The sequence below is a fragment of the Cladosporium halotolerans genome (assembly GCF_011745625.1).
Source record: "Cladosporium halotolerans strain TM138-S3 chromosome Unknown Sca2, whole genome shotgun sequence".
Taxonomy (NCBI): domain Eukaryota; kingdom Fungi; phylum Ascomycota; class Dothideomycetes; order Cladosporiales; family Cladosporiaceae; genus Cladosporium; species Cladosporium halotolerans.
In genome coordinates, this window is record NW_027191453.1 from 762,539 (window position 1) to 782,857 (window position 20,319).

The 20,319-nt window shown below is 56.6% G+C and overlaps 10 protein-coding genes across 10 annotated transcripts; 4 read left to right on the forward strand and 6 right to left on the reverse strand.

The window, feature by feature from the left end:
• Positions 1 to 673: 673 nt before the first annotated feature.
• On the reverse strand, positions 674 to 2,932 carry WHR41_00780 (uncharacterized protein; the record flags this gene model as incomplete). Its single annotated transcript, XM_069369386.1, has 2 exons — positions 2,650 to 2,932; positions 674 to 2,570 (listed from the first exon to the last, which is right to left on the reverse strand). Exons 1-2 carry the CDS (start codon positions 2,793 to 2,795, stop codon positions 674 to 676), a joined length of 2,043 nt encoding a protein of 680 aa, XP_069233601.1. The 5' UTR covers positions 2,796 to 2,932.
• Positions 2,933 to 4,216: 1,284 nt separating this feature from the next.
• On the reverse strand, positions 4,217 to 6,970 carry WHR41_00781 (uncharacterized protein; the record flags this gene model as incomplete). The annotated part of the gene is made up of 2 exons (XM_069369387.1): positions 4,217 to 6,760; positions 6,812 to 6,970. The coding sequence occupies 2 exons, from the start codon at positions 6,968 to 6,970 to the stop codon at positions 4,217 to 4,219; spliced, it is 2,703 nt and encodes a 900-aa protein (XP_069233600.1).
• A 241-nt stretch (positions 6,971 to 7,211) lies between these two features.
• On the forward strand, positions 7,212 to 9,108 carry WHR41_00782 (uncharacterized protein; the record flags this gene model as incomplete). Its single annotated transcript, XM_069369388.1, has 2 exons — positions 7,212 to 7,402; positions 7,459 to 9,108. The coding sequence occupies exons 1-2, from the start codon at positions 7,382 to 7,384 to the stop codon at positions 9,106 to 9,108; spliced, it is 1,671 nt and encodes a 556-aa protein (XP_069233603.1). The 5' UTR covers positions 7,212 to 7,381.
• Positions 9,109 to 9,578: 470 nt separating this feature from the next.
• Positions 9,579 to 11,455, reverse strand: WHR41_00783 (uncharacterized protein; the record flags this gene model as incomplete). The annotated part of the gene is made up of 3 exons (XM_069369389.1): positions 10,645 to 11,455; positions 10,216 to 10,586; positions 9,579 to 10,160 (listed from the first exon to the last, which is right to left on the reverse strand). Exons 1-3 carry the CDS (start codon positions 11,183 to 11,185, stop codon positions 9,579 to 9,581), a joined length of 1,494 nt encoding a protein of 497 aa, XP_069233602.1. The 5' UTR covers positions 11,186 to 11,455.
• A 539-nt stretch (positions 11,456 to 11,994) lies between these two features.
• WHR41_00784 (uncharacterized protein) lies at positions 11,995 to 13,139 on the reverse strand. The gene is made up of 2 exons (XM_069369390.1): positions 12,763 to 13,139; positions 11,995 to 12,699 (listed from the first exon to the last, which is right to left on the reverse strand). The coding sequence occupies exons 1-2, from the start codon at positions 12,903 to 12,905 to the stop codon at positions 12,300 to 12,302; spliced, it is 543 nt and encodes a 180-aa protein (XP_069233605.1). The 5' UTR covers positions 12,906 to 13,139; the 3' UTR covers positions 11,995 to 12,299.
• A 118-nt stretch (positions 13,140 to 13,257) lies between these two features.
• WHR41_00785 (ATP-dependent (S)-NAD(P)H-hydrate dehydratase) lies at positions 13,258 to 14,582 on the forward strand. The gene is made up of 3 exons (XM_069369391.1): positions 13,258 to 13,443; positions 13,500 to 13,597; positions 13,672 to 14,582. Exons 1-3 carry the CDS (start codon positions 13,362 to 13,364, stop codon positions 14,473 to 14,475), a joined length of 984 nt encoding a protein of 327 aa, XP_069233701.1. The 5' UTR covers positions 13,258 to 13,361; the 3' UTR covers positions 14,476 to 14,582.
• WHR41_00786 (uncharacterized protein) lies at positions 13,499 to 15,679 on the reverse strand. Its single transcript, XM_069369392.1, has 3 exons — positions 14,694 to 15,679; positions 14,551 to 14,644; positions 13,499 to 14,498 (listed from the first exon to the last, which is right to left on the reverse strand). Exons 1-2 carry the CDS (start codon positions 15,489 to 15,491, stop codon positions 14,579 to 14,581), a joined length of 864 nt encoding a protein of 287 aa, XP_069233607.1. The 5' UTR covers positions 15,492 to 15,679; the 3' UTR covers positions 13,499 to 14,498; positions 14,551 to 14,578.
• An 84-nt stretch (positions 15,680 to 15,763) lies between these two features.
• On the forward strand, positions 15,764 to 17,040 carry WHR41_00787 (uncharacterized protein). The gene is made up of 2 exons (XM_069369393.1): positions 15,764 to 16,121; positions 16,198 to 17,040. The coding sequence occupies exons 1-2, from the start codon at positions 15,873 to 15,875 to the stop codon at positions 16,873 to 16,875; spliced, it is 927 nt and encodes a 308-aa protein (XP_069233606.1). The 5' UTR covers positions 15,764 to 15,872; the 3' UTR covers positions 16,876 to 17,040.
• Positions 17,041 to 17,233: 193 nt separating this feature from the next.
• WHR41_00788 (uncharacterized protein) lies at positions 17,234 to 18,158 on the reverse strand (the record flags this gene model as incomplete). The annotated part of the gene is made up of 4 exons (XM_069369394.1): positions 17,234 to 17,256; positions 17,312 to 17,534; positions 17,604 to 18,067; positions 18,128 to 18,158. 4 exons carry the CDS (start codon positions 18,156 to 18,158, stop codon positions 17,234 to 17,236), a joined length of 741 nt encoding a protein of 246 aa, XP_069233704.1.
• Positions 18,159 to 18,359: 201 nt separating this feature from the next.
• WHR41_00789 (uncharacterized protein) lies at positions 18,360 to 20,030 on the forward strand (the record flags this gene model as incomplete). Its single annotated transcript, XM_069369395.1, has 1 exon — positions 18,360 to 20,030. The coding sequence occupies one exon, from the start codon at positions 18,360 to 18,362 to the stop codon at positions 20,028 to 20,030; it is 1,671 nt and encodes a 556-aa protein (XP_069233703.1).
• Positions 20,031 to 20,319: the final 289 nt, after the last annotated feature.

Consider the following 20,319-nt stretch of genomic DNA (forward strand, 5'->3'; position numbering starts at 1 on the left):
GGGTGTCTTGCTATCAGCTGTGGCGTGCTTGTTGATAGGTGGGTAAGGTATTCTCTGGTACGGGCAAGGTGTGACTTTGATCGTTGCTCCGAGGCAACACATCGATCCTCCTGGTTGACAGGTACCTGGCACCCAATCTTCAAGTAACATTTCTCTCTCCTGAGCATTTCACTCTTTCACTCCTTCTCGTCGGTCCAGATCTCGCGGGCGTCCTGTCCCAACTTGATGATGTGCACTCGCCATCTCCAGATCCCGCTCTCCGCTGCAAGGCGCAAAGCCTCAGCTTTTCCTTGTTTCCGCTCCTCGTGTCGGAAATAGGCAGTACATGAGAATGCTCCGGCTACCGAGACATCTCAGAAAGCCATACCTCTGGTACGCGCCTCGCGACATGGCACATCGAGGGTGGGGGAATTTAGCAAAAGAAGCCAAAAAAGCAGCATGTGCGAAGACCGCAGCCCGCCTGCATAGACTTTAAGCCAGTCGCGGGACCAGGACAAACCATCCCCCGTCGGTCGGAAAGTGGCCTCCAGAGCGACCGACGAGCCATCTCTCCCCGCAGCGTCCGCCGAAGGATACACCAGAGGCGCGGAAGGCAGCAGGTAGGTAGGTACGGCCCATCCCTCCCATCAATCAATCCCTCAATCCCAATCCCAAATCCAAACCCAAACCCGCCTCACCCCCCAACCAACGGACTCCACCCCACATCCTGCGCCCGGCCCCCGTCAATCAACACCTCCAGATCCGTCGCGACCGACTCCGACCTCGCATGGCCCGGCCTCGCCGCCCGCCTCCCCTCGAGCTCCCCCCAAAATGCCCCCCTGTCCGCCGCGACCGGCGTGCCCGCCTCGCGCTCCTCGGCAATCATGTCGCCGATCGAAAGCCGCTTCGAAGCGCCGAACGAGGCCGGGCCGGCGTAGGTCGCGCGCTTGGGCGCTTTGGCTGTCGCGGTTGTGTTTGAGCGGGAGAGGGATGAGGCTGCGGAGGGGGCGGGGAGGAGCTGGGCGGAGAGGGCGCGGCGGCGGGGCTGGGCGGGGGAGAGGGAGGTGGATTGGGATTTGGTGAGGAGGAGGGTGGGGAAGCCGCTTATGGGGTGTTGTTCGGGCTCGCTGGTGGAGGCGGGCGGGGAGAGAGTGAGGGTCAGGGAGGTGGGGCGCGCGGCGTCGTAGATGGGGATGGAGATGGAGGGGAGGGCGAAGATGCCGCGGGTCGCCATGACGCGGAGTTTGTCGCGGGTCAGCTTGATGGTCTTCGCGCGGTACTTGCTGCTCGCGTCGGGCTTGATGAGGAAGTAGGGCTCGAAGGTGTCTGTGGCGCGGGACTGGAGGATCTGGCCCAGCGCGCGCAGCTGGTCGCTGCCGTATTTGAAGCGGCAGGCGATGGTGCCGGTGAAGACTTGCTCGCCTTGCTCGTCGGTGACGGTGGCGCGGGAGTCGAGGTAGAAGGACGAGGCGACGAGTTGGTGCGCGATCGTGCGGTAGGTGGCGAGCATTTCGGGGGTTTGGAGGGATTTTTGGACGTTGGCTTGGAGGGAGTCGATGTCGTGCTTGCTGTCGGGGGCTGGTGGTGCTCTTCCGAGATCGGGGTTGAGACGGACGTAGCGTTTCGCTGTCTCCTCGGATTCGTCGCGCTCGATCTTTCCTCTGAACTTCGTCCAAGCGAACTCGGTGTCGATGATTTCTTCTTCTCTGCGCATAGACCACCTTCTAGACATGCGTCTTGATAGCCGCACCGAGTCGCGGCGAGAGCGATTGGCCTCGTCACTGTCGTTAGTGGAAGTCCGCCGCAATACTTCTTGCTTCTCCTGGCCTGTGCCGATGGAGAGAAAGATATCTGGGTCCTCTACATCCGGCCAGAGAAGCTGTCTTTCTTGCTCGGCCATAGAAGCGGGATCGCTAGATTTGACACCACCGTCGCAATAAGTCTTGCCGTCCTTCTCGAAAGGCTGGTGGTAGGCGGGATCTGCTATAGCTGCTGCAACAGCCTCCCATATTCTGAGCTCGGGATCCTGAATATGTGTCTCTTCGTCCAAAGTAGTCGTTGATCGTCGGTAGTTGGATAGGAGAAAAGCTTCCTGCCCAGGGCCGCTTGAAGATACAACGGCGACACGATTCGTCGTGTTGAAACTCCTCCGTGAATATAGTAAGCTTTCTTTCTCGCCAAATACTCCTTTCAGCGCATCATGCAGCGGCTTGGGCTTATACCGCTCCCCAGTCCCAAGTGCAGCAGTGATGGATTTGACACCGGGAACAGCCTTCAACTTCGGTTTGAAAGCGCGATCGCAGATGGTCTTAAACTCGTCGATGCACGAGTCGACAGTCCGGCCCCGCAGGGACATGGTCATGGCAAGCAAACCACCAAAACCAGTGCCGACGATGAGGTCAAAGAAAGCTTGGATGGCGATGTGGTCGCCTAGAGCGCGCTCAATGCCGCGCAGCACTTCGAGCTGTACGATGCCTCGGATTCCGCCACCGTCAAGACATAGCACGCGAGGGTTTGCGCCGGCGGGTATGGGTTGGAGGACTCCAGGTTGTGACCTCTTGACGCTTTTATGGCGCGACACCAAGCCATTGCTACAGCGAGTGGCGTCAGTAAAAGGTTTCGGTAGGCAATCGCAAGTCCACCGCGCCACCAAGGACGAAAGAGACATACCTGCTCTGAGAAATGCCACGCTCTCGCTTGCGCTGGCTTTCTATGCTCTTTTCGCGCGCATCGTACTCGTCTCTCACCACGTCGCTCGCGCTCGTCTGGTCCAAGTCTGCGACCTTGACATCTTTCGCTGAGTCGGCGCGGGACATCCTGCCGCTTCTTCTGTTATGGCGCAATCGCACCCCAAAGGAAGATCCAGAGACACCAGTCCTCTCAACCCAGCAAGTGTCCTCGAGAGTAGTCCGAGAAAGTCCCCTAGATGAGTCGCAAAAACCAGTCAATCCTTCACTGAGAAGAAAGTGGGGCTCAGGACGCAATTCACAATTAATGCCAGTAGATCACCCAGGGCTAACAAAAAGCCCGAAGCGAGAAGACGACGGAGTGACAGTAGTTTATTCGAAGAGCAAAAGTCAAAGACCCAGTCCTCCGCACGACCGACTCGAGAAACAGTGGAAATGAGGAGCCGCCTGCAGGGCCGCACAGATGATGATCTCGGTGGCCTGCCGGTCTGCTGCGGCCTGCGGCGACCTGGAAGGGCCCCTTCCACACTTCTGCAGGGTACTGCCTTCCACCCGCCTTCGGGAGTCGCCCTGGCCGGTACGGTACATTTGTTTTGCGGGACAGGATTCGAGCGCGCGATATGCCCGATGATGATGCGCGTTTCCGCCGACCTACCTGCCCGTCACTTCACCATCTTCGTCCTCTTCATCTCGTCCTCGACTCCTGCACACTCGACCCAATCCCCTCGAGTCCTCTCCGCCGAGCCGATCTCGCCCTCCCATGTTTCGCATCGCAAGCCCGCAGCAGCCTCGCCCGCCGAGCCGCTCGCCTACCACCGGCCCCTAGCGCGCCTCTAGCGGCACTCGCAACACACCTCAAGCAGCGCGGCAGCAAGATCGCGCCTCGATCTCCTCCCATCCCTACGAGACATGCCCAGCTTGCATTTCAAATCCCACCCAGAATAGCCCGTCGAGGACGTCAGACTGTCTCTCCCAACGCCTCCTGAGAAACTGTCGCCGGGAATAGCACAGCCGCGCTGAAACCAGCAGCCAGCCGTGTTTCTTCCATGCGGCTCTCGCCGAAATTGGGTTGCGATTGCGCCGGCTAGTGCGTATGGGGTAGCCGCAAGGCCCCCTGCTAGCGCGGCCGTTGCAGCACGAGGGCCGGGACCCTGGGGATTGCCGGCCGCGCAGCCTTGTTGTTTTGGGTATGCGGTGGCGGTACGCGCGGGTGTTGTTGGTGTTGCTGTTGCACGGCGGCGGGAGGGGGCTGGCTGTGGCGGGCGGGAGGATGGAGAAGGTTATTGGGACTTCGTTGTGGTGGGCGGAAGCTTTGGAAGGGAGGGTTGGAGAAGTGAACCTGGGAGAGAAATGTTGACGCCTCTGTAGGGCGAAACCTTGTGATTCACCATCGCGCGATCTGTCCAGCCTTGCGCTGCTCTTTACGGACTTGCACTCCGCTGTGTATGTATGTACTGAAAGCCGGCCAGTTTCCAATTGAGCGCCGCCGAAAAAAAAAAAAGAACCATTACGAAAGTCGTATCACGTGCCAGTAAGAATCGAAGAACACCTCATCCGCTCGACTGGATCCCCCTCAAGGAATCCAAGCCATTGACACCGCATCTCTCAAAAGCCAGCACCATTCCCTCGCACCTTCGCTTCAGCTCCTCTGCCTCCTTCTCCGCGCGCCACCTAACCCATTGCTCGACGCTCATAATTCTTTCCTCCTCCGTCAGCTCGCCGGCGGCGTGCGCCAGCTGCACTGCAAGGGTGTTCGGTGTGGCTTGCGGCGAGGCGAACAGTGCGGCGTCCAGGTCCACAGCGTCCCATGGCACAGCAGTTGTGAGCTGGAGCTTTTGCTTTGACGGAGAGATGAGCCTGTTTGATGACTGGAGTCGGTTGGGTGTCGACGGAGCAAGCGCAACGCGCGAGGTCTTAGTGGGCGAGAGAGTAACGTGAGACTGCTTGATGTTCGATTGGGGAGCCATGGCGGATGAGGGCTGATTCTCCTTGTCGCTTGGGGCGGGGCTCGGGGTTGCGTTGGAGATGCCGTTGTCTTCTTCATTGGCATCGATGACAACCTCGGGTGATACAGGGCCGGTGTTGTCGTCTTCGTGAATGGCAATCTGGCCAGCGACCGAGCGAGAGCGACGAGAGGCCTGGCCGGAGCTGCGTCTAGTATTGTCCTTCGACGGAGAGGGCTCGAACTCTTGCGCTTTCTCTTGCTCAGCTTGGATCGCGGCCTCTGCAGCGAGGCGCCCTTCGATCTCGAGGCGTTCTGCTTCTGCGAGACGCTCCTCCTCAGCCAGGCGCTCCTCCTCGGCGAGACGTTCCTCTTCAGCAAGACGTTTCTCTTCAGCAACCCGCTCCTCTTCAGCAATGCGTTCCTGCTCCGCCAAGCGCTCCTCCTCAGCGAGACGCTCCGCAGCAATGCGCTCTTCTTCAGCCGAACGTTGCAATTCCATCTCTTTTTCCCTTTCAGCCTGCTCAGCCTCAGCCTGCTCAGCCTCAGCCTGCAGCTTCTCCTCTACCGCGCGCTGCTCGTCCGCCATGCGGGCCAGCTCAGCTTCGATCTCCCGCTCGTCACGATCGAGATCCTCATTCTCAGGCTCCGCTTCCGGCGCAGTGGAAGTCGCGCTGGCCTTTGAATTCCTCGTTGACGAAGCCTTCTTACCTTTGCTTTTCTTTGCAGTCCCCTTCTTTCCCTTGGCGGGCTTCGGAGCTTCAGCATCTGTTGCGTACGACTCGTCCACCTGTGCTTGCGAGGGCGCTTCGGTTTGGCTTTCTTCAAATGCAGCTGCGACCTTGGCTTTGGCGCCTTTTTCGCCTTTCGTGGCCTTCGGGGGCGCTGGGAATTCGACGTTTGAGGCATCAGTGTGGTGATTTTGTTTGTGTGCACCGTCCGATGAGCGCTTTGTGCCACGCTTCGGCTTCGTCTTCATTTGAGGTGTTGATTCCGCTTCGGGCGCGTCCATGGACTGATCCAGCTCGTCCTGCAGCTGCGCGTCGACTTCGCTTGATCGTGGTTGGTAATCCGTTTGAAGCTCTGGCGTAACGAATCGTTCTTGGTCGTGTGCCTCCTCAGGCTCAACCACAGGCTCGGGCTCAGGCTCGGGCTCAGCCTTGACCTTGGGCTTTCGGCCTCTTTTCTTTGGCTGCGATTCAACTTGGCTGGCGTCCATCATGGACGAATCGACCTGTTTCGATTGTCGGCTGCCCTTCCGTGAACCCTTCTTCGCCTTCGCGGGTGCAGGTTCTTCCTCTACAGTCTGCGAGTGCATTGAAACTCGGATGTTGTCCTCAACTTCGTCTTGCGGCATTTGCGTGCTCAGATCAGGGTACTGTATCTCCATCGCCTCTTCCTGATCGAGAGTGCTCGTCTTTTTCTTCCCCTTGCTGGTCTTCGTAGCGGCCTTCGCACGGCCAGATGTCTTCTTGCTTTTGCTACCCGCTCGTGAGACTGTCGACCCAGCTGTCATGATACTATCATCGATGCCGGCCGTCTCGCCCACCATCGAGTCGCCCATGCTCAATGCTTCCGACGGCGCAAGCGAGACCGAGCTCTGTCTGCTCATCCTGCTGGCTGTGCTGTCCCTTCCTTTGCCCTTTGCTTTTCCTTTCGTCCTCTTGGGCGCAGTCTCTCCGTACTGTTCCAACAACCTGAAAAAGAGGCAGTCCGGACTACGACGCTTGTGTTCGTCCAGCGGATCGTCCTTGGGCTCCCAGCCATCCAGACTCAGATTGCAGTAGAAGCACGTCGCGCCATCCTCCGTGTCCGGGCTGAGATCGCACGTCCACCCGGCCTCAACCATCTTCGACGTCTTGCAGCGCCATCCGCGCTTGCCCTCGTGCGACCAGCCAGCACCGGCATCGAAGGTCGCTTTACGCGCCGCGGCCATCTCCTCCGACATGGGGTTCCGCGTCTCTTCTGCTTCGCCATCCTGTGGCGAAACAGACAGACACAGCGCCCATGCGCAGCCTTGTGAGTGGGCCAAGTGTTCGTTGAGCGGGTTGTCGGTGGCTTCCCAGCCGTCGAGTTTCACGGCACAGAGATAGCATTGCACGTTGTCGTCGGAGTCTTGGCTGGGTTTGTAGAAGAAGCCTGCGCGTGCGAGCTGTGACAATGTCAGTAATGTGACTACGAAGTACAAGATTGACCATCGCACCTCTTCCGGCGAAGGCTGATCGTGCGGCCATTCGAAAGTCTGTTGTGTTTTCTTCTTGCCCTGCGACGATGCGCGTCGCTTGCTCGACTGCTGCGGCTGCTGGAAGGTCGCAACGCGCGCAGCGAACGACTGCATGTCGGTCGATATCATGTCCGCCATCGTCGCGAGTCGTCGTGTCGTGTCGTCCTGCGGGGCGACGGCGGTGCCTCTATGTCGTCTGGGCTCCGACTTGATGTTTGGGCGGACGCGCTGGTAAACAAAAGCCGCAGCGGACGGCCGGCGCCGCGTCCCGCGCAAGCCAAAGTTGTTGCGTCAGCCCGGTCCGGGGTTCGCGGATCGGTCGCGGCGGGCGCATTCGGGAGCTGTCGGCGTTTTCGAGAAAGGTACCACCTTACTGCCGCTGCACATCATCCAACGAGCGCTGCCCACTTGACCACTTGCCTGCTTCTTCGTGTCCCTCCTTCGCAGCAGTCTTGCAACGGCGTGCTGCTCGCGCAATGGCGATTTTTGGTTAACATTTCTCTAGCATTGAACCACCTCGTCGGCCCGTCGACAAACATCACCAACACCATGTCCGCTCTAAAGCTCGCAGTAGGTATCATTGGATTGGAGCTTCAGCTGCCTTCGATTACTGATTACATAAATAGAGGTCGCCCGCTATCCACTCCTTGCTGGGCGTCAATTCCCACCTCATTCGCACAACCGCATGGCGTTCCCGTCCTAGTTCCCTTCGCTCGATACCATCGGCTTCCCGCACTTTCACCTCCACGCAATGGACCTTGAACGAGCAGAGAGACAGACAGCAGCAGCAGAAGCAGCAAGATCACGTACAACCGCAATCTCAAAGCTCGAATGCCCACGAGGATGCTACAGCGCAGTCTACCACCAGCAACTCAGCTCCGTTCGACAACTTCAACCAGAGTTTACCGCCGGGATGGGAGGATGACACCGAGCTCTCCAGTGTAAAGCAATTCTCGGACTTACCGCACAAACACTTTGGGTACAACCAGCATATCAAGGTGAACGAGGACTTCAAAGAGGCTTTGCGCCAGGTGCTTTGGCAGTTCCGCGCTCCGATTCGGTACGCTTTTGCTTACGGTTCTGGTGTCTTTGGCCAGAGCAACACCACTGGTGGAGGCGCAGATGGTATGAGCCCGCATCCCAACCCTCCAAAGGCGGTCGAAGAATGGCAGAGCGGGGGCGCTAAAATCATCGACTTCATCTTTGGCGTCTCTCACACGCACCACTGGCATTCTCTCAACTTGGCCCAGCACCCTGAGCACTATTCTGGCTTGAAATACCTTCCCTACGCTAGTGGCGCTATTTCAAGAATCCAGGACAGAATCGGTGCCGGTGTCTACTTCAACCCGTACATTACCGTCAACGGAACCATGATCAAATACGGCGTCGTGAACCTAGACACTCTCTCCTCGGATCTGAGCGAATGGAACTCTCTCTATCTTGCCGGTCGCCTGCAAAAACCCGTGAAGATTCTCAGGGACGACCCGCGCGTGCGTCTGGCCAACCAGGTCAACCTTATCTCTGCCCTGCGCACTGCCCTCCTCATGTTGCCTGAGAACTTCACCGAGCGCCAGCTCTACGAGCGCATCGCCGGTCTGTCCTACATGGGCGACCCGCGCATGAACTCCTACTTCTCCGGCGAGAACCCCAATAAGGTCTCCAACATCGTCGGCGCCCAGCTCCCCGGCTTCCGCCAACTCTACGTGCCCCTGATCGTCAACCTCCCCAACCTAACCTTCACCGACTCCCGCACCCCCCACGTTCTAGGCTGGGAGAAGGAAGACGCCATCCGGCACACCGGCTCCTCACCCGCCCTGCACGACGTCCTCGGCGGCGCCGACGGCCTCACCCTGCAGCAAGACATGGACCCCAAGAAGCGCGGCAACATGGTGCGCCGGCTGCCCAAAGCCTTCCGCACAAAACTCTACTGGCAGTACAAGAAGAAGTTCGGCATCCCGGGCTCGGCCTTCGACAGCGTGCTCGAGGCCGCCGCCGACGAGGACGCCGCCGAGGGCTTCAAGCGCCGCGAGGGCGGCGACTTCGAGCGCCGCATCGCCGCCCAGGACGACCTGAGCGCCGTCATGGGCCAGGCCGTCACGCAGACCGTCGCGTGGCCGAGCACGTCGCAGACGATCAAGAGCTTTTTCACGGCGGGCATTGGCCGCGCGTGGAAGTACTACAGCGATAAGAGGCGGAAGAGCCGCGAGAAGGGGAAGAAGGAGGCGCTGAAGAAGCTGCAGGGGGGTGAGGGGGCGAAGGTCGAGAAGGACGAGTGATCATGCCGGCTGGATTCTTTTCTTTGCGTGTAGTTATCGTGAGCGTTGGCGTAACATCCGCCCTTGGAGAACGGGCGTTGATTTTTCTTTTTCCGGGTAGCGTGGAGGCATGGTCATCGAGAGCCCTGGTCTGGGTTGATCGATACAAAAGGCGGGCTGCATGGTGTGTTTGGGGATCCCTTTGCCGAAATGCCGAGAAACGGTATAGGCATAGTGCATAGGCGGTGTTGATGGAGGACTCAGGTGCCATGTCTGTAACATAGAACGCTCGAGCTTGTCGCTTGGAGCAGGCAGACCGAATACGGTTTGCTGAAATTGAAAAGAAAGATTTTAATGAATGGTCCGGTAGAAGCCTCCGCGCAAGTCATACGCTTTGTCGCCACTAAAGACAAGGCCACCTTGAGATCCACGTGCGCTAAACACCTCCAATGTATCTTCGAATACAGCTCCGAATCACATCATGCCGGTAACTAATACTTATAAAACCTATCTCCACCGGTCCTTCTCAGCCTCCCATTCGACACCCGATAATAAACCAACAACCCCACACACCCCACCGCGACGAAAAACAACAGCGCGCAATTCGTCCAATGCCCCGTCGGATACCCGTCCGCCTTCTCCTCCGCCTTATAAATCCACACGCCTACAATCTGCCCCGGCGCGCCGAACGAGATGTTCATCGCGATCGCCAGCCCCACCGCCGCCGTCGAGAACAGATTACTGCTCAGCCAGCCCAGCAGTGGAGGAATGCAGCTAAACGAGCCGCTCGCGGCGACGATCAGGCAGCCGTAGCGTGCGGCGTAGGAGGTCGGGGGGAGCACGGCGGAGGCGAGGAAGCCGATTGCGCCGATGGTTGCGAAGGTGGCGGAGTGTAGTGCGCGCGCGTTGAAGTGGTCCGCGGACCAGGAGACGAGGATGGTAACCACGTAGCTTACGGCGTAAGGCGGGACGGTCATTAGTTGGGCTTGTAGGCCGGAGTAGCCGAGGCCGGCGGTTATGGTGGGGGTGAAGAGGGAGAGGGAGGAGAAGGGCGTGGAGATGCCGAAGTAGATCTGGGGAGTGGGTTAGTGGGAGGGTTTTGCTGGGACTTGGGAGGGGAAACTGTACGATGTAGTGGGCGTAGAGTCGCAGGTCGAGAAGGGTGGCTTTGGCGTCTGCCCAGGTCATGTGGCTGCTGTGCCCATGAGATCCTTCAAGTCGGAGTCGATCAGATGCAAGTTGTTTGTCTGCAGATGATAACCAACCTGCTGTCTCAGGGTAATCTGGGAGGAGAAAGAACACGGCTACCGCTGAGAGTAGAGATGGCAGCCCTTCCAGGATGAACAGCCATCTCCAAGCGCTCAATCCTGACGTGCCGTTCATGTGACCGACTCCGTAGGCGATGGCGCCGCCAAAAGCACCTGCCAGCGTGGCCGAAGCGAGGACGAGAGCAACACGGATAGAACGCTCTTCAGTGCGGTACCAAAATGTGAGGTAGTCTGCAAAATGTCAGATACTTTGTGTTCAAGCTCCTCTAGTTGTGCTTGCTGGACATACAGACGAGACCAGGGAAAAGGCCAGCCTCAAAGACGCCCAGCAGAAATCGAACAGCTGTCACAGATCCAAAGTTCTGCACACCACCCAGACCCATTGTGATCGCTCCCCACGAGAGCATGAGAAATGCAATCCAGTTGCTTGGCTTGAGCCGCTTAAGCATGTAGTTGCTCGGTACTTCGAACAAGGCATACGCAATCAGGAACACCATGAGGGCGATTGTAAACTGAAAATTCGTCATGTTGGTCTCCGTGAGCAGATCGTCTCCATCTTCTTGGTTGAGAACTTTGGCGTTGCCAATGTTCGAGCGGTCCAGATAGCACAGCAGGTAGATGAAGGAGCAAAGCGGGATGATGCGTAGATCTTGTTTGAATATGAGAGACCGCTCCTCCTGTGTGCCTTGGTTGGCGTATACCGATCCGGTGGTCAGGGCATCTGGCGTGATCTTTTCATTGTTGGATTCGACGTCCTCGTGGGCGACTGGGTCGGTCATCTTCTCGTCCGACTCAAGGATCGGCGCAGGATCTGTCTCAAGATGAGGCATGATTGCTCGCTCTGTGCTCCGGGGCAATTGCACCGATAACGAAAGGCTCGCCCTGTTGACGACAAGTGTGTTTCCAGAATCTGAAATGCAAAGACACAGTCAAGTCGGCACCGAGGTGTTGGCGGCCGACGTGACCTATATATCGGCTCTTGACCGAAAGAAAACGTGGGGATCTCCCATCATTCATCCGGCCTCGCCTGCATTAGTTGTCGTACGAGGACGAATCACTTAACCCCAACAAGCACCCTAAGCATTGACAAGACTCCACTCTCACACCGCGGGGGCCCCGGAGTGGAGCCGTAGGGTGAGTGTCTTGCGGGGTCGGCACGATGGAAGCGAGATGAGAGGACAGCGGCGCCGACGGCCGAAAGCACTAAATACATGATGGTTTAGATGAAAGCTTCATAGTCATGAGATGTGCCTCGGTGCGATGTTGTGACACCTGCGTTTTGAGCTTCCAACAGCTTGGCTTGCGTGTTCAGTCGAAGGCACCACGATAGCGGTCAAAAACCTAGTGCAATATCCACAAGACAAGCCACAGATTATAACAAATGAGACTGCTACAATGTTTGGGCACCGATTAAGCGTACTCTCACGTCTGATGAAGTAGGTGAGCACCTGTCCCTGAACGAATGTGACACATGAGGACACAGGAACTCTAACCCCAACTCTAACCCTAAGCTCTTCAACCTTGAATTCACATTGAGCTTTCCTCTCAGCCTCAACCTGCTGAAGCGCAAATAGAAGGTATGGAAGATTATATTTCAGAAGTCATACATGCTACAAATCTGTCATAATGCAGATGAGATTTTCCAGCACCATGTTGTATATATCTGCAAGATTTACACGAATCATCGGCGCAGCCAACAGCACGGCGTGATGAGCGCTACATTCTCAGTGAGACATGTATGTCTTTGACTGAGACATTTTGTGGATACTATGGCAGTGGAGTCAAGGCATTCATTGCTCATGAACAGCGACACGAGAGGTATTGACCCTCCACGTAGGGGTTGGAAGCATTCAGAGAGACTGCGGCCCTTTTGGAGTTGTGAGATACGATGCACGCTTTTGCTTCCATGAAACCATTTACTTCATTTCATCTCATCTCGTCAACTCATGAGCCCGTAGAGCCAGTGTTGGGGTAGTTGTCCTTGTCGACGGGGTTCGCTGGACCACCCCTCTGCCCAAGAATGCCTCCAACATCAACCTCCTTCTGCTTCTCAGCCTCGACTGCTTGCCTCGCGGGCCTCTGCTCAGCCTTCTTCTTGTCTAAATCGGTCTCTAGGCCGTCCTGTGCGCCGCTCGCGCCAGGCTTTTCCATCACGGCGTCGCGGATCTTGGACTCGCCAGGCGCGGCCATCTGATCGGCGTCAAGCTCCTTGTGCTTGCCGTAGTCCTCTTCGGTGTAACCCTTGGCCTCCTCGCCAGGAGGAGCGCCGCGTACGCCGTACGCCACGGGTGTGGGAGTTGCATCGTTGATCGAGGTGTTTTGCTGCTGAGGCACGCGCTTGTCTCTGTTGGGGAGGGTGTATGAGCTGTGGAGTTCAAAATAACATATTACGATACGAGATGCTTACACTGGAGCGTTCGCGGCATTATAAGCGTTGGCGCCCGCCTGAGCTTTCTCGGCAGGCTCCTTGGTTGCCGGGTTGCCAGGCGTCGAGTAGGCCTGGTCGAGGGTTGGCTGAGATGGCCCAGTGGGGTTGAGTGCGTCGGACATGGTGTCAGATGTACGAGGTCCTCTTGGATAGCTGACGGAAGGGTCCTGTGATCCGTGTCGCTAGAAGAAGACGGTGCGTATAGCTTGGGGTAAAAGATGGATCTGTGACAAAGAGAAATGGTCGAAGTGTTTACTTGCCAAACAGAAATATACAGAGGGTCAGCGGCAGGGCAAGAAGTGTGTCCCGCGATGACATATGCGTTCTCTATCTCCCGATTGTTCGATGTGCACATCAATCTGCCGCCAGCCAGCTCCAGCCAGTCAAAAGATGCCCCGCGAAACGTCATCGCCTGTCATCAAGCACCGCGGACAGATCAAAAGCATCGACAGCAACATCTCGCAGACCACGGACCCAATATCTTCATTTTAAACTTTCGATTGCAGTCTCCAGCGTTTTACTGCCAAATCACAATCATCACATCTTTTCATCTATAACTCTACGCGACAACCGCAATCATGGCCGCCAACTTGACCCGCAAAGAGCTTCTCGGCAAGGTGTACAAGATGGTACCGCCTATGCTTGAGAAGTTTCACAAGGGTAGGTCACATTGAAAAAGGTCGCAATCCAAGTTCGGTAGCTGACATGCTGAACAGGTCAGCTTGGACGTGTGGCAGTCATTGGTGGTAGCGAGGACTACACCGGTGCACCGTATTTCTCCGCAATGGCATCTGCAAGACTTGGTGCGGACATGGTACGTGTAGCATGAACCTGTGCACGTCGCAGGCTCATTGAAGCTCGATGACCAACCACTAACAATCGCTGTAGTCCCACGTTATTTGCGAGCCAGGCGCGGGCGCCGTTATCAAGACCTACTCCCCCAACCTGATGGTGCACCCTTACATGCGCCAGCAGAAAAACATCGGCAAGGATGAGTCCATTGACAGCGTCTCCCAAAACATAATTGCTATGCTCGACCGTCTGCACGTCATTGTCGTCGGCCCCGGTCTCGGACGCGACCCAGCCATGCAAGAGACTTGCGCGAGAGTAATCACGGAGGCTAAGAAGAAGGGCGTGGCGTTCGTCCTTGACGCCGATGGTCTCTACCTCGCTCAGACTCGCCCAGACCTTGTCCAGGGATACAAGAACTGCATCCTGACCCCCAATGTCGTCGAGTTTGGCCGTCTGGCGAAGAGCCAGAACATCAACGTCGACGAGGGCGAGAAGGACAAGCTGTGCGCTAAGCTGGCCAATGCCCTTGGTGGTGTCACCATTATCCAGAAGGGTCCCGTCGACTACATCTCGAACGGAAAGGAAACTCTCATCTGCAGTGGTGAGGGCGGTCTGAAGAGAGCTGGTGGCCAGGGTGACACCCTCACTGGCTGTCTTGCAACTCTGCTGGCCTACCGCATGGCCTACCTCGACAGACTCTGGGACCACGAGAACGACATGAACGCCGACGAGCTGCTTGCCTACGTCGCTTACGGCGGCAGTGCTATCACCAGGGAGTGCTCGAGGCTCGCTTTCAAGGAGAAGGGCCGCTCGCTGCAGGCCGCTGACCTGACTGACCACGTCCATGGCGCATTCCTTGACCTCATTGGCGAGAAGCCGACGGATGAGAGCAAGCTCTGAACGATTTCACGACAAGTAAACGGCTGCCGAAAGTTAGCTTAATAATGTAGCATAGAGCATGGGAGTGTACAGTACCTGATATGAAGAAAGCATCATACCCTCGTCAATGTGTCGCATGAGAGTTCAAAAAGTCGAGCACCACCTTGTTGAACTCGGTTGGAAACTCCCACTGGCGAAGTCGTCAGCATGTGAATCGAAACCATTCGTCAGAGACTTACTAAACAGCCATGACCACCCCTGGTGGTCTTCCAAAGGCTCCCGGGCATTGCCTCCGAGAGTTGCCGACTCAACAACACCGGGATCAAGATATCCTCATCCCCAGCAAGCACCATGACTTTCCCGTCGGCTAGCCCACCCAAGCCCTTCCCGCTTGTCTTTAAATATTTCAACGCGCTCATCGAATCAAAGTCTTGTATCACGTTGAGCTGAGACAAGTAAGCCTCCAGCGGCATATCGAGCTCTTTCATAGCTTCGTCCACTTCTCGCAGCTCTTCAGGCTGAGTCAGAAAGAACGGAACTGTGAATGCCCATAACGTCACATCTCTCATGACATCCTGCACGCTCATGTGAGACGCCATATCGGCCCATAACGCGAACATCCTTTCGCAGAAAATCGAAGGTTGAGCGTACGTGCAGCAAAGACTGAGACTCAGCATCTCTATCCCCTTCGCCTCGGCGCTTCCGTTGGCATACTTGAGCGCGTAGGACTGTGCGATCATACCGCCCATGCTTACGCCGAGGAGATGGAAAGCACTGATATCGAGATAGTCGAGGAGAGCATGCAGGTCAGTCGCCATCTGCGGCGAGGTGTACGGTCCAGGAGGACGAGAGGACCTGCCTATGCCTCTGTTGTCGTAGGCTAGAACGCGGTATCCGGCGGCGGTGAAGGCGGGGATGTTGGATGCCCATGTTTGGAGATCATCCGCAAGGCCGTTGATGAGCACTAGCATTTGGCCTGCTGGATGACCGTAGATCTCATAGTTGATACTTATGGAGTTGACTGATGCGATGGGCATGGTTGCGATCGCGCGGGGAGATGGCTAAGTTTTGAGGCAGAGGTGAAGATGTTGATGTTCGTTGTTGAACACTGCCATGTCTAGAGCCTTCTCACTTTGAACGTGTCAGAAATTACAGTAAATTCCCAACCACGCCTATGTGTGATCTAGTGTACATGGTGTCTTGTTCTGAAGAATGGAGGTGGAGGTCGGGAAGCCTGATGAAACGGCACCCTTCAGACCGCAACTCAAACCCCACATTTCGTCACCAGGGAGCTCCAAGTCGTTGATGCTTCACGGAGACACACAGCTACAATACCTTATCGGAGACTCGAAGCACCTATTCGAAGGCCAACCCGGGCAAATCGCACAGACGCCAACAATTGTACTATACTCGGCACTATGGCTGGCGGACCCCAAGATCTTAGCGAGCTGGAGAAAGATCCTCGTCTCTTCCTCTACACCTCCTTGACCGCTGGAAGCTCGCACATCATCACCGCAACCTCGCGTATTGAAACCATCCTCAAGGCGAATAGAATTCCTTTTCAGGCTGTGGATACTGCGACGGACGAGAAGTGTCGACGACTATGGGGAAGAAGAGCGGGCAAGAGGAAGCTGCCCGGCTTGGTTAAGGACGGTTTCGTGATCGCTGTATGTGAGTTCTATGGCGGTCAACGGTTGGAGGGCCATCATGATAGCAACCATGTAGCTAATCATACACCGCTAGGATCTTGAGCAAGTCGAGGAATGGAACGAATTTGGCGAGCTCAAGGAGAGCATTGGTCCAGTCCCGGCAGCAGGGGCACCCGTCGCACCCATCGCACCCAAGCTCCCAGTTAAGCCCACCGCCACGGCAGGCAGCAGCAAGATCGACCCGCCCGCTCCGAAACCCGTGGCTCTCCCTGGTGCAGCTGAGATCGCAGCCCGCAACAACCCGCTGCCCAAATCCTCGCCGGAGGATGCCGTGAAGCCTGAGACGATGACGACTGCACCGGCTGAGAAGGAGAAGAGCATCGGCGCTGCGACAGACTCGAAGTACGATCACCTGAGCGCTCCCGCGAGCGCGATTGTCTCTGGTACTGCGACGCCCGCAGAAAAGAAAGAGGAGGAGAGTGGTACAACGGCAGACAAGGGCAAGTATGATCACCTGAGCGTGCCGGCGAGCGCCATACAGTCTGGCACTGCGACTCCTGCTGAGGCGGTGGCTCCGACCAGCCAGGCTGCTGCTGTGGACGCGCCGAGTGAGGAGGTCAAGAAGGTCGAGGGCGAGACTAGGATCGCCGAGGAGCCGAACGTCGAGAGTGCTGCGAAGGGTGTTGAGGGCATGCAGGTCGGCGAGGGCAAGATGGTTGGCGAGCAGGAGGCCAAGAAGCCAGAGGATGCTACAAAGAGCGTTGAGGATTGAATGGAACAGAAGCCGGCATACATACAGGGAAACCTCCCTCTCTGATACTTAATTATAGCGCACAAGCGAATCTTTCATCCTGCCAGTCAATAGGCTCTATGGGCTGTCAAGCATCTTATGTACTAACACCGCAAGCGACAATTCCGCTTAACCTGCTACACATAAGTCAAGGGTTGCCCAGCACGCCATTGATGAGTTATCGTGCATGATGTCGGAGCCGGTGATATATCCGGATCATGGTAAGAGATCGGGTCACAAATGAGAACTTTGATGATACACGGCCACCTCATATCTTCTCTATTTACACACCGCCGTCTGTTGCCACTCCTCTTCACACCAAAAGGTCACGTGATGGTATCTAAGCCTTCTGGGCAACAATGCCTATGCGTAGGTTAGCATCAATCAGTAACAGACTGTTGATTCTCAAAGCACATACGCTCAACATCGGCAACGCTCTGCTTGAGGATCTGGTCGAGGGTCTTGGGGTTCTCGAGCTCCTTCTGGATCTTGGCAATGATGCTCTGGGCGAGCTCCTGCTGCTGGCGCTGCTTGACCTGGCCCTCGTAGCGGACCCAGGAGTCAAGGACAGCCTTGGACTCAGCGGCGAGAGCAGTCTTCTGCTCCATCTCGTAGGCCTGAGCCTCCAGCTGAGCGGTCTCCTGCATTGGGTGTTAGCCAAGCCTTCCTTCCTCAGAATCCCAACGCGATTCCTGCCAGTGTTTACGTGCCTTGGAGACGGCGAACAGGTCCTTGGTGGTCTCAATGACACCGCCGAGGTCGGAGACGCTGCTGATGCGGCTCTTGACGGCGTTGGTGTGGTCGTCACGCGCGGCGTTCAGGATGTTCTTGACCTTGTTGGAGTAGTTGTCGGCGAACTCCTTGTACATGGGGCCGATGTAGTTGTAGACGCCGAAGTAGATGGTCATGAGGGAGAAGAACACAATGGACTCCTCGTTGACGACGTAGAGCTCGTTGCTGATAGCAGCAACGGAGAGACCAGTACCGGCGGAGAGGATACCAATCTTGGAAGCGATCGAGTCGCCGGGCAGAGAGTCAAGGACGGACTTCGCGGCCTCCTTGGGCTCCTTCTGGGGGACCTGCGCATTCTGCGGGCGCGAGGCAGAGGTAGAGAAGGTGGTGATGGCCGGCGCGGCGGAGCGGAGGGGGAGGGTAGGGCGGGCCCGGACGGCGCCTGGAGGGGGTCAGTACGGCCAACGCGTGGGGGCCAGCTGTCGGGGGCGGTGGGAAGTACCCATGGCGCTTCTTGCGAGACGGGAAGCCATTGCTGCGGTGTGTTTGATGGGGTGGGAAGATGCGCTGCGCTGCTGCGTCGTCGCAGACGTGCTCCGAAGCTCCTTCAACCGCAAGCCGCAGGTTCGACCTGCCAAGGCCCGGCTCTTCCCGATGGCCTCCGAATGGAACTTTTTTGGTGATCGGCCGAGCGTGCGACAGCAGGTGGAAGCGGCTACACAACTGCACCGAAAATGCCTGGAGTGATCGAGAAGAACGATGCGGCTCGTAAAAGGAAGAGGGCTGGGGATGCGTGTTCAAAAGCAAACGCCGTGAAACCGCGAAAGGCACCGAAAACGACTTCGTCCGAGGATACTCAGGCGCAAATCTTGGAACTGGAGAGCCAGATCCTCGAATCTCCCGACTACTACGGCAACATCACGACGCTGCAAAATCATATCGCGAAATCGGAAAAGCAACCCGAGACTGCTACTCTTGCAGCTGTTGCATTATGTCGAGTCTTTTGCAGACTGATTGCCAGTGAGGCACTTGTGAGGCGCAAGGAAGCGTCGGATAATGATGCGCAGACCGTGCAAATGCTTAGGCAGTTTTTGCGCGAATACGTTCAGGGCATGAGTGCTTGGATCGCAGGCTCAGATGACGCCCGGGGGAGCACTGCCCTCACCCTGCTCATGCGCGTGGCGAAGGAGGAAGTGTCGCAAGAGCCGAAAAGGGCTGAGCAGGCGTGGAGGACATCACAATCCGTGTTCACGATGATTCTGAAGACTCTTATGGAGAATAATGAGGCAGAAGGCGCGAGGCAAGAGTTTGTGGAAAAGTATGTGGAGGAGCACGACGATGTGCGCTTTTACACATTCCTCGGAATCAAGCAGTACTTTGAAGAGGAGGGCAATCGTGAGGCGGGTCGCTTGTCGAATGCACTTGACCTCTTGTCGAACATTGAGGGCATTCCGGAGGCGCAAAATCAGTTGGAAGACTGGTATGGTGAAGCACCACAAACGAAGAAGCACCCACTGCTGTCGCTATCGGCGCATTTGAAGATGGCGCAAGAAGGCTGGCTCAGTATCTTCCGCTCACCTTTGACCACTGACCACCGCAAGAAGATCCTCAACATGATGACTCGACAAGTTCTTCCCTGGTTTGTCACCAAGGTCGAGACCCTCACAGACTTCCTCACGGACTCCTTCAATGCTGGAGGAAGCACTGCACTTCTCGCACTGAGCGGCATCTTCCACCTTATCACCAAAAAGAACATCGACTATCCAGATTTTTACACCAAGCTGTACTCTTTGCTGGACGAAGATGTACTGCACAGCAAGCATCGCAGCCGCTTTTTCCGGTTGCTGGACTCCTGTATGGCCTCTACTCATTTGCCTGCGGCAATGGTAGCAAGCTTCATCAAGCGTTTCGCGCGGCTCTCCCTTCAGGCACCTCCAGGTGCAATCGTCTGGATCGTTCCCTGGACCTATAATATGCTCAAATCACACCCGACATGCTCGTTCATGCTTCACCGTAACCCTCACCCGGCGCACGCCATCTTCTCTCAAAACCCGGACTTCGAAGCTTCCGGAATGGACGACATCTTCGATCCGGAAGAGTCGGATCCGATGCTTACGAACGCTATTGAGAGCAGTCTATGGGAGCTGGAAACGCTCCGCTCGCATTATCACCCCAACGTTGCAACTCTCGCGAAGATCATCGGCGAGCAATTCACGAAACGTGAATATCAGCTCGAGGATTTCTTGGACCATTCGTACGGTAGTCTTGTCGACGCCGAGCTGGGCAAGGCATTGAAGAAGACGCCAGTGGTGGAGTTCGAGATTCCCAAGCGCATTGTAACTGCTGAGGAGGGAGGCCTGAACGACCTCGGCTCATTGCTGCAGAAGGCGATCAAGGCCTCGTAGGACGTTGTTGATAGCATAGATAAAACCCTGTACGGCCAATCAATGGTGAAGAGCAAAGTACGACATCAGAATCATCATATGTTCCCTCTGTGCACCTTGGAAGCTATTTAACCGAGCTTATCCGGCAAATGTTGCTCTCCTTCCGTCGTCCCACTTCGCGTTCTGAGAGCTTCAAAAGCCGACCTCAGAAACGTCACGCTTCGCCGGCCAGCTCCAGCTCCGCGCCGCAATTGAAACCTCTTCCCAAACAAACCACACCACATTCGCTCGTGCGCAAAGCGCAGAATCG

Coding starts and splice junctions, on each gene's coding strand:
- WHR41_00787 (XM_069369393.1), top strand. CDS start 15,873: ATGGCTGGCGGACCCCAAGATCTTAGCGAGCTGGAGAAAGATCCTCGT. Junction 16,122..16,197: donor AGGACGGTTTCGTGATCGCT/GTATGTGAGTTC, acceptor ATACACCGCTAG/GATCTTGAGCAAGTCGAGGA.
- WHR41_00786 (XM_069369392.1), bottom strand. CDS start 15,491: ATGCCCATCGCATCAGTCAACTCCATAAGTATCAACTATGAGATCTAC. Junction 14,645..14,693: donor GGGGTGGTCATGGCTGTTTA/GTAAGTCTCTGA, acceptor CGACTTCGCCAG/TGGGAGTTTCCAACCGAGTT.
- WHR41_00784 (XM_069369390.1), bottom strand. CDS start 12,905: ATGTCCGACGCACTCAACCCCACTGGGCCATCTCAGCCAACCCTCGAC. Junction 12,700..12,762: donor AATGCCGCGAACGCTCCAGT/GTAAGCATCTCG, acceptor CCTCCCCAACAG/AGACAAGCGCGTGCCTCAGC.
- WHR41_00785 (XM_069369391.1), top strand. CDS start 13,362: ATGGCCGCCAACTTGACCCGCAAAGAGCTTCTCGGCAAGGTGTACAAG. Junction 13,444..13,499: donor GCTTGAGAAGTTTCACAAGG/GTAGGTCACATT, acceptor CATGCTGAACAG/GTCAGCTTGGACGTGTGGCA. Junction 13,598..13,671: donor CAAGACTTGGTGCGGACATG/GTACGTGTAGCA, acceptor CAATCGCTGTAG/TCCCACGTTATTTGCGAGCC.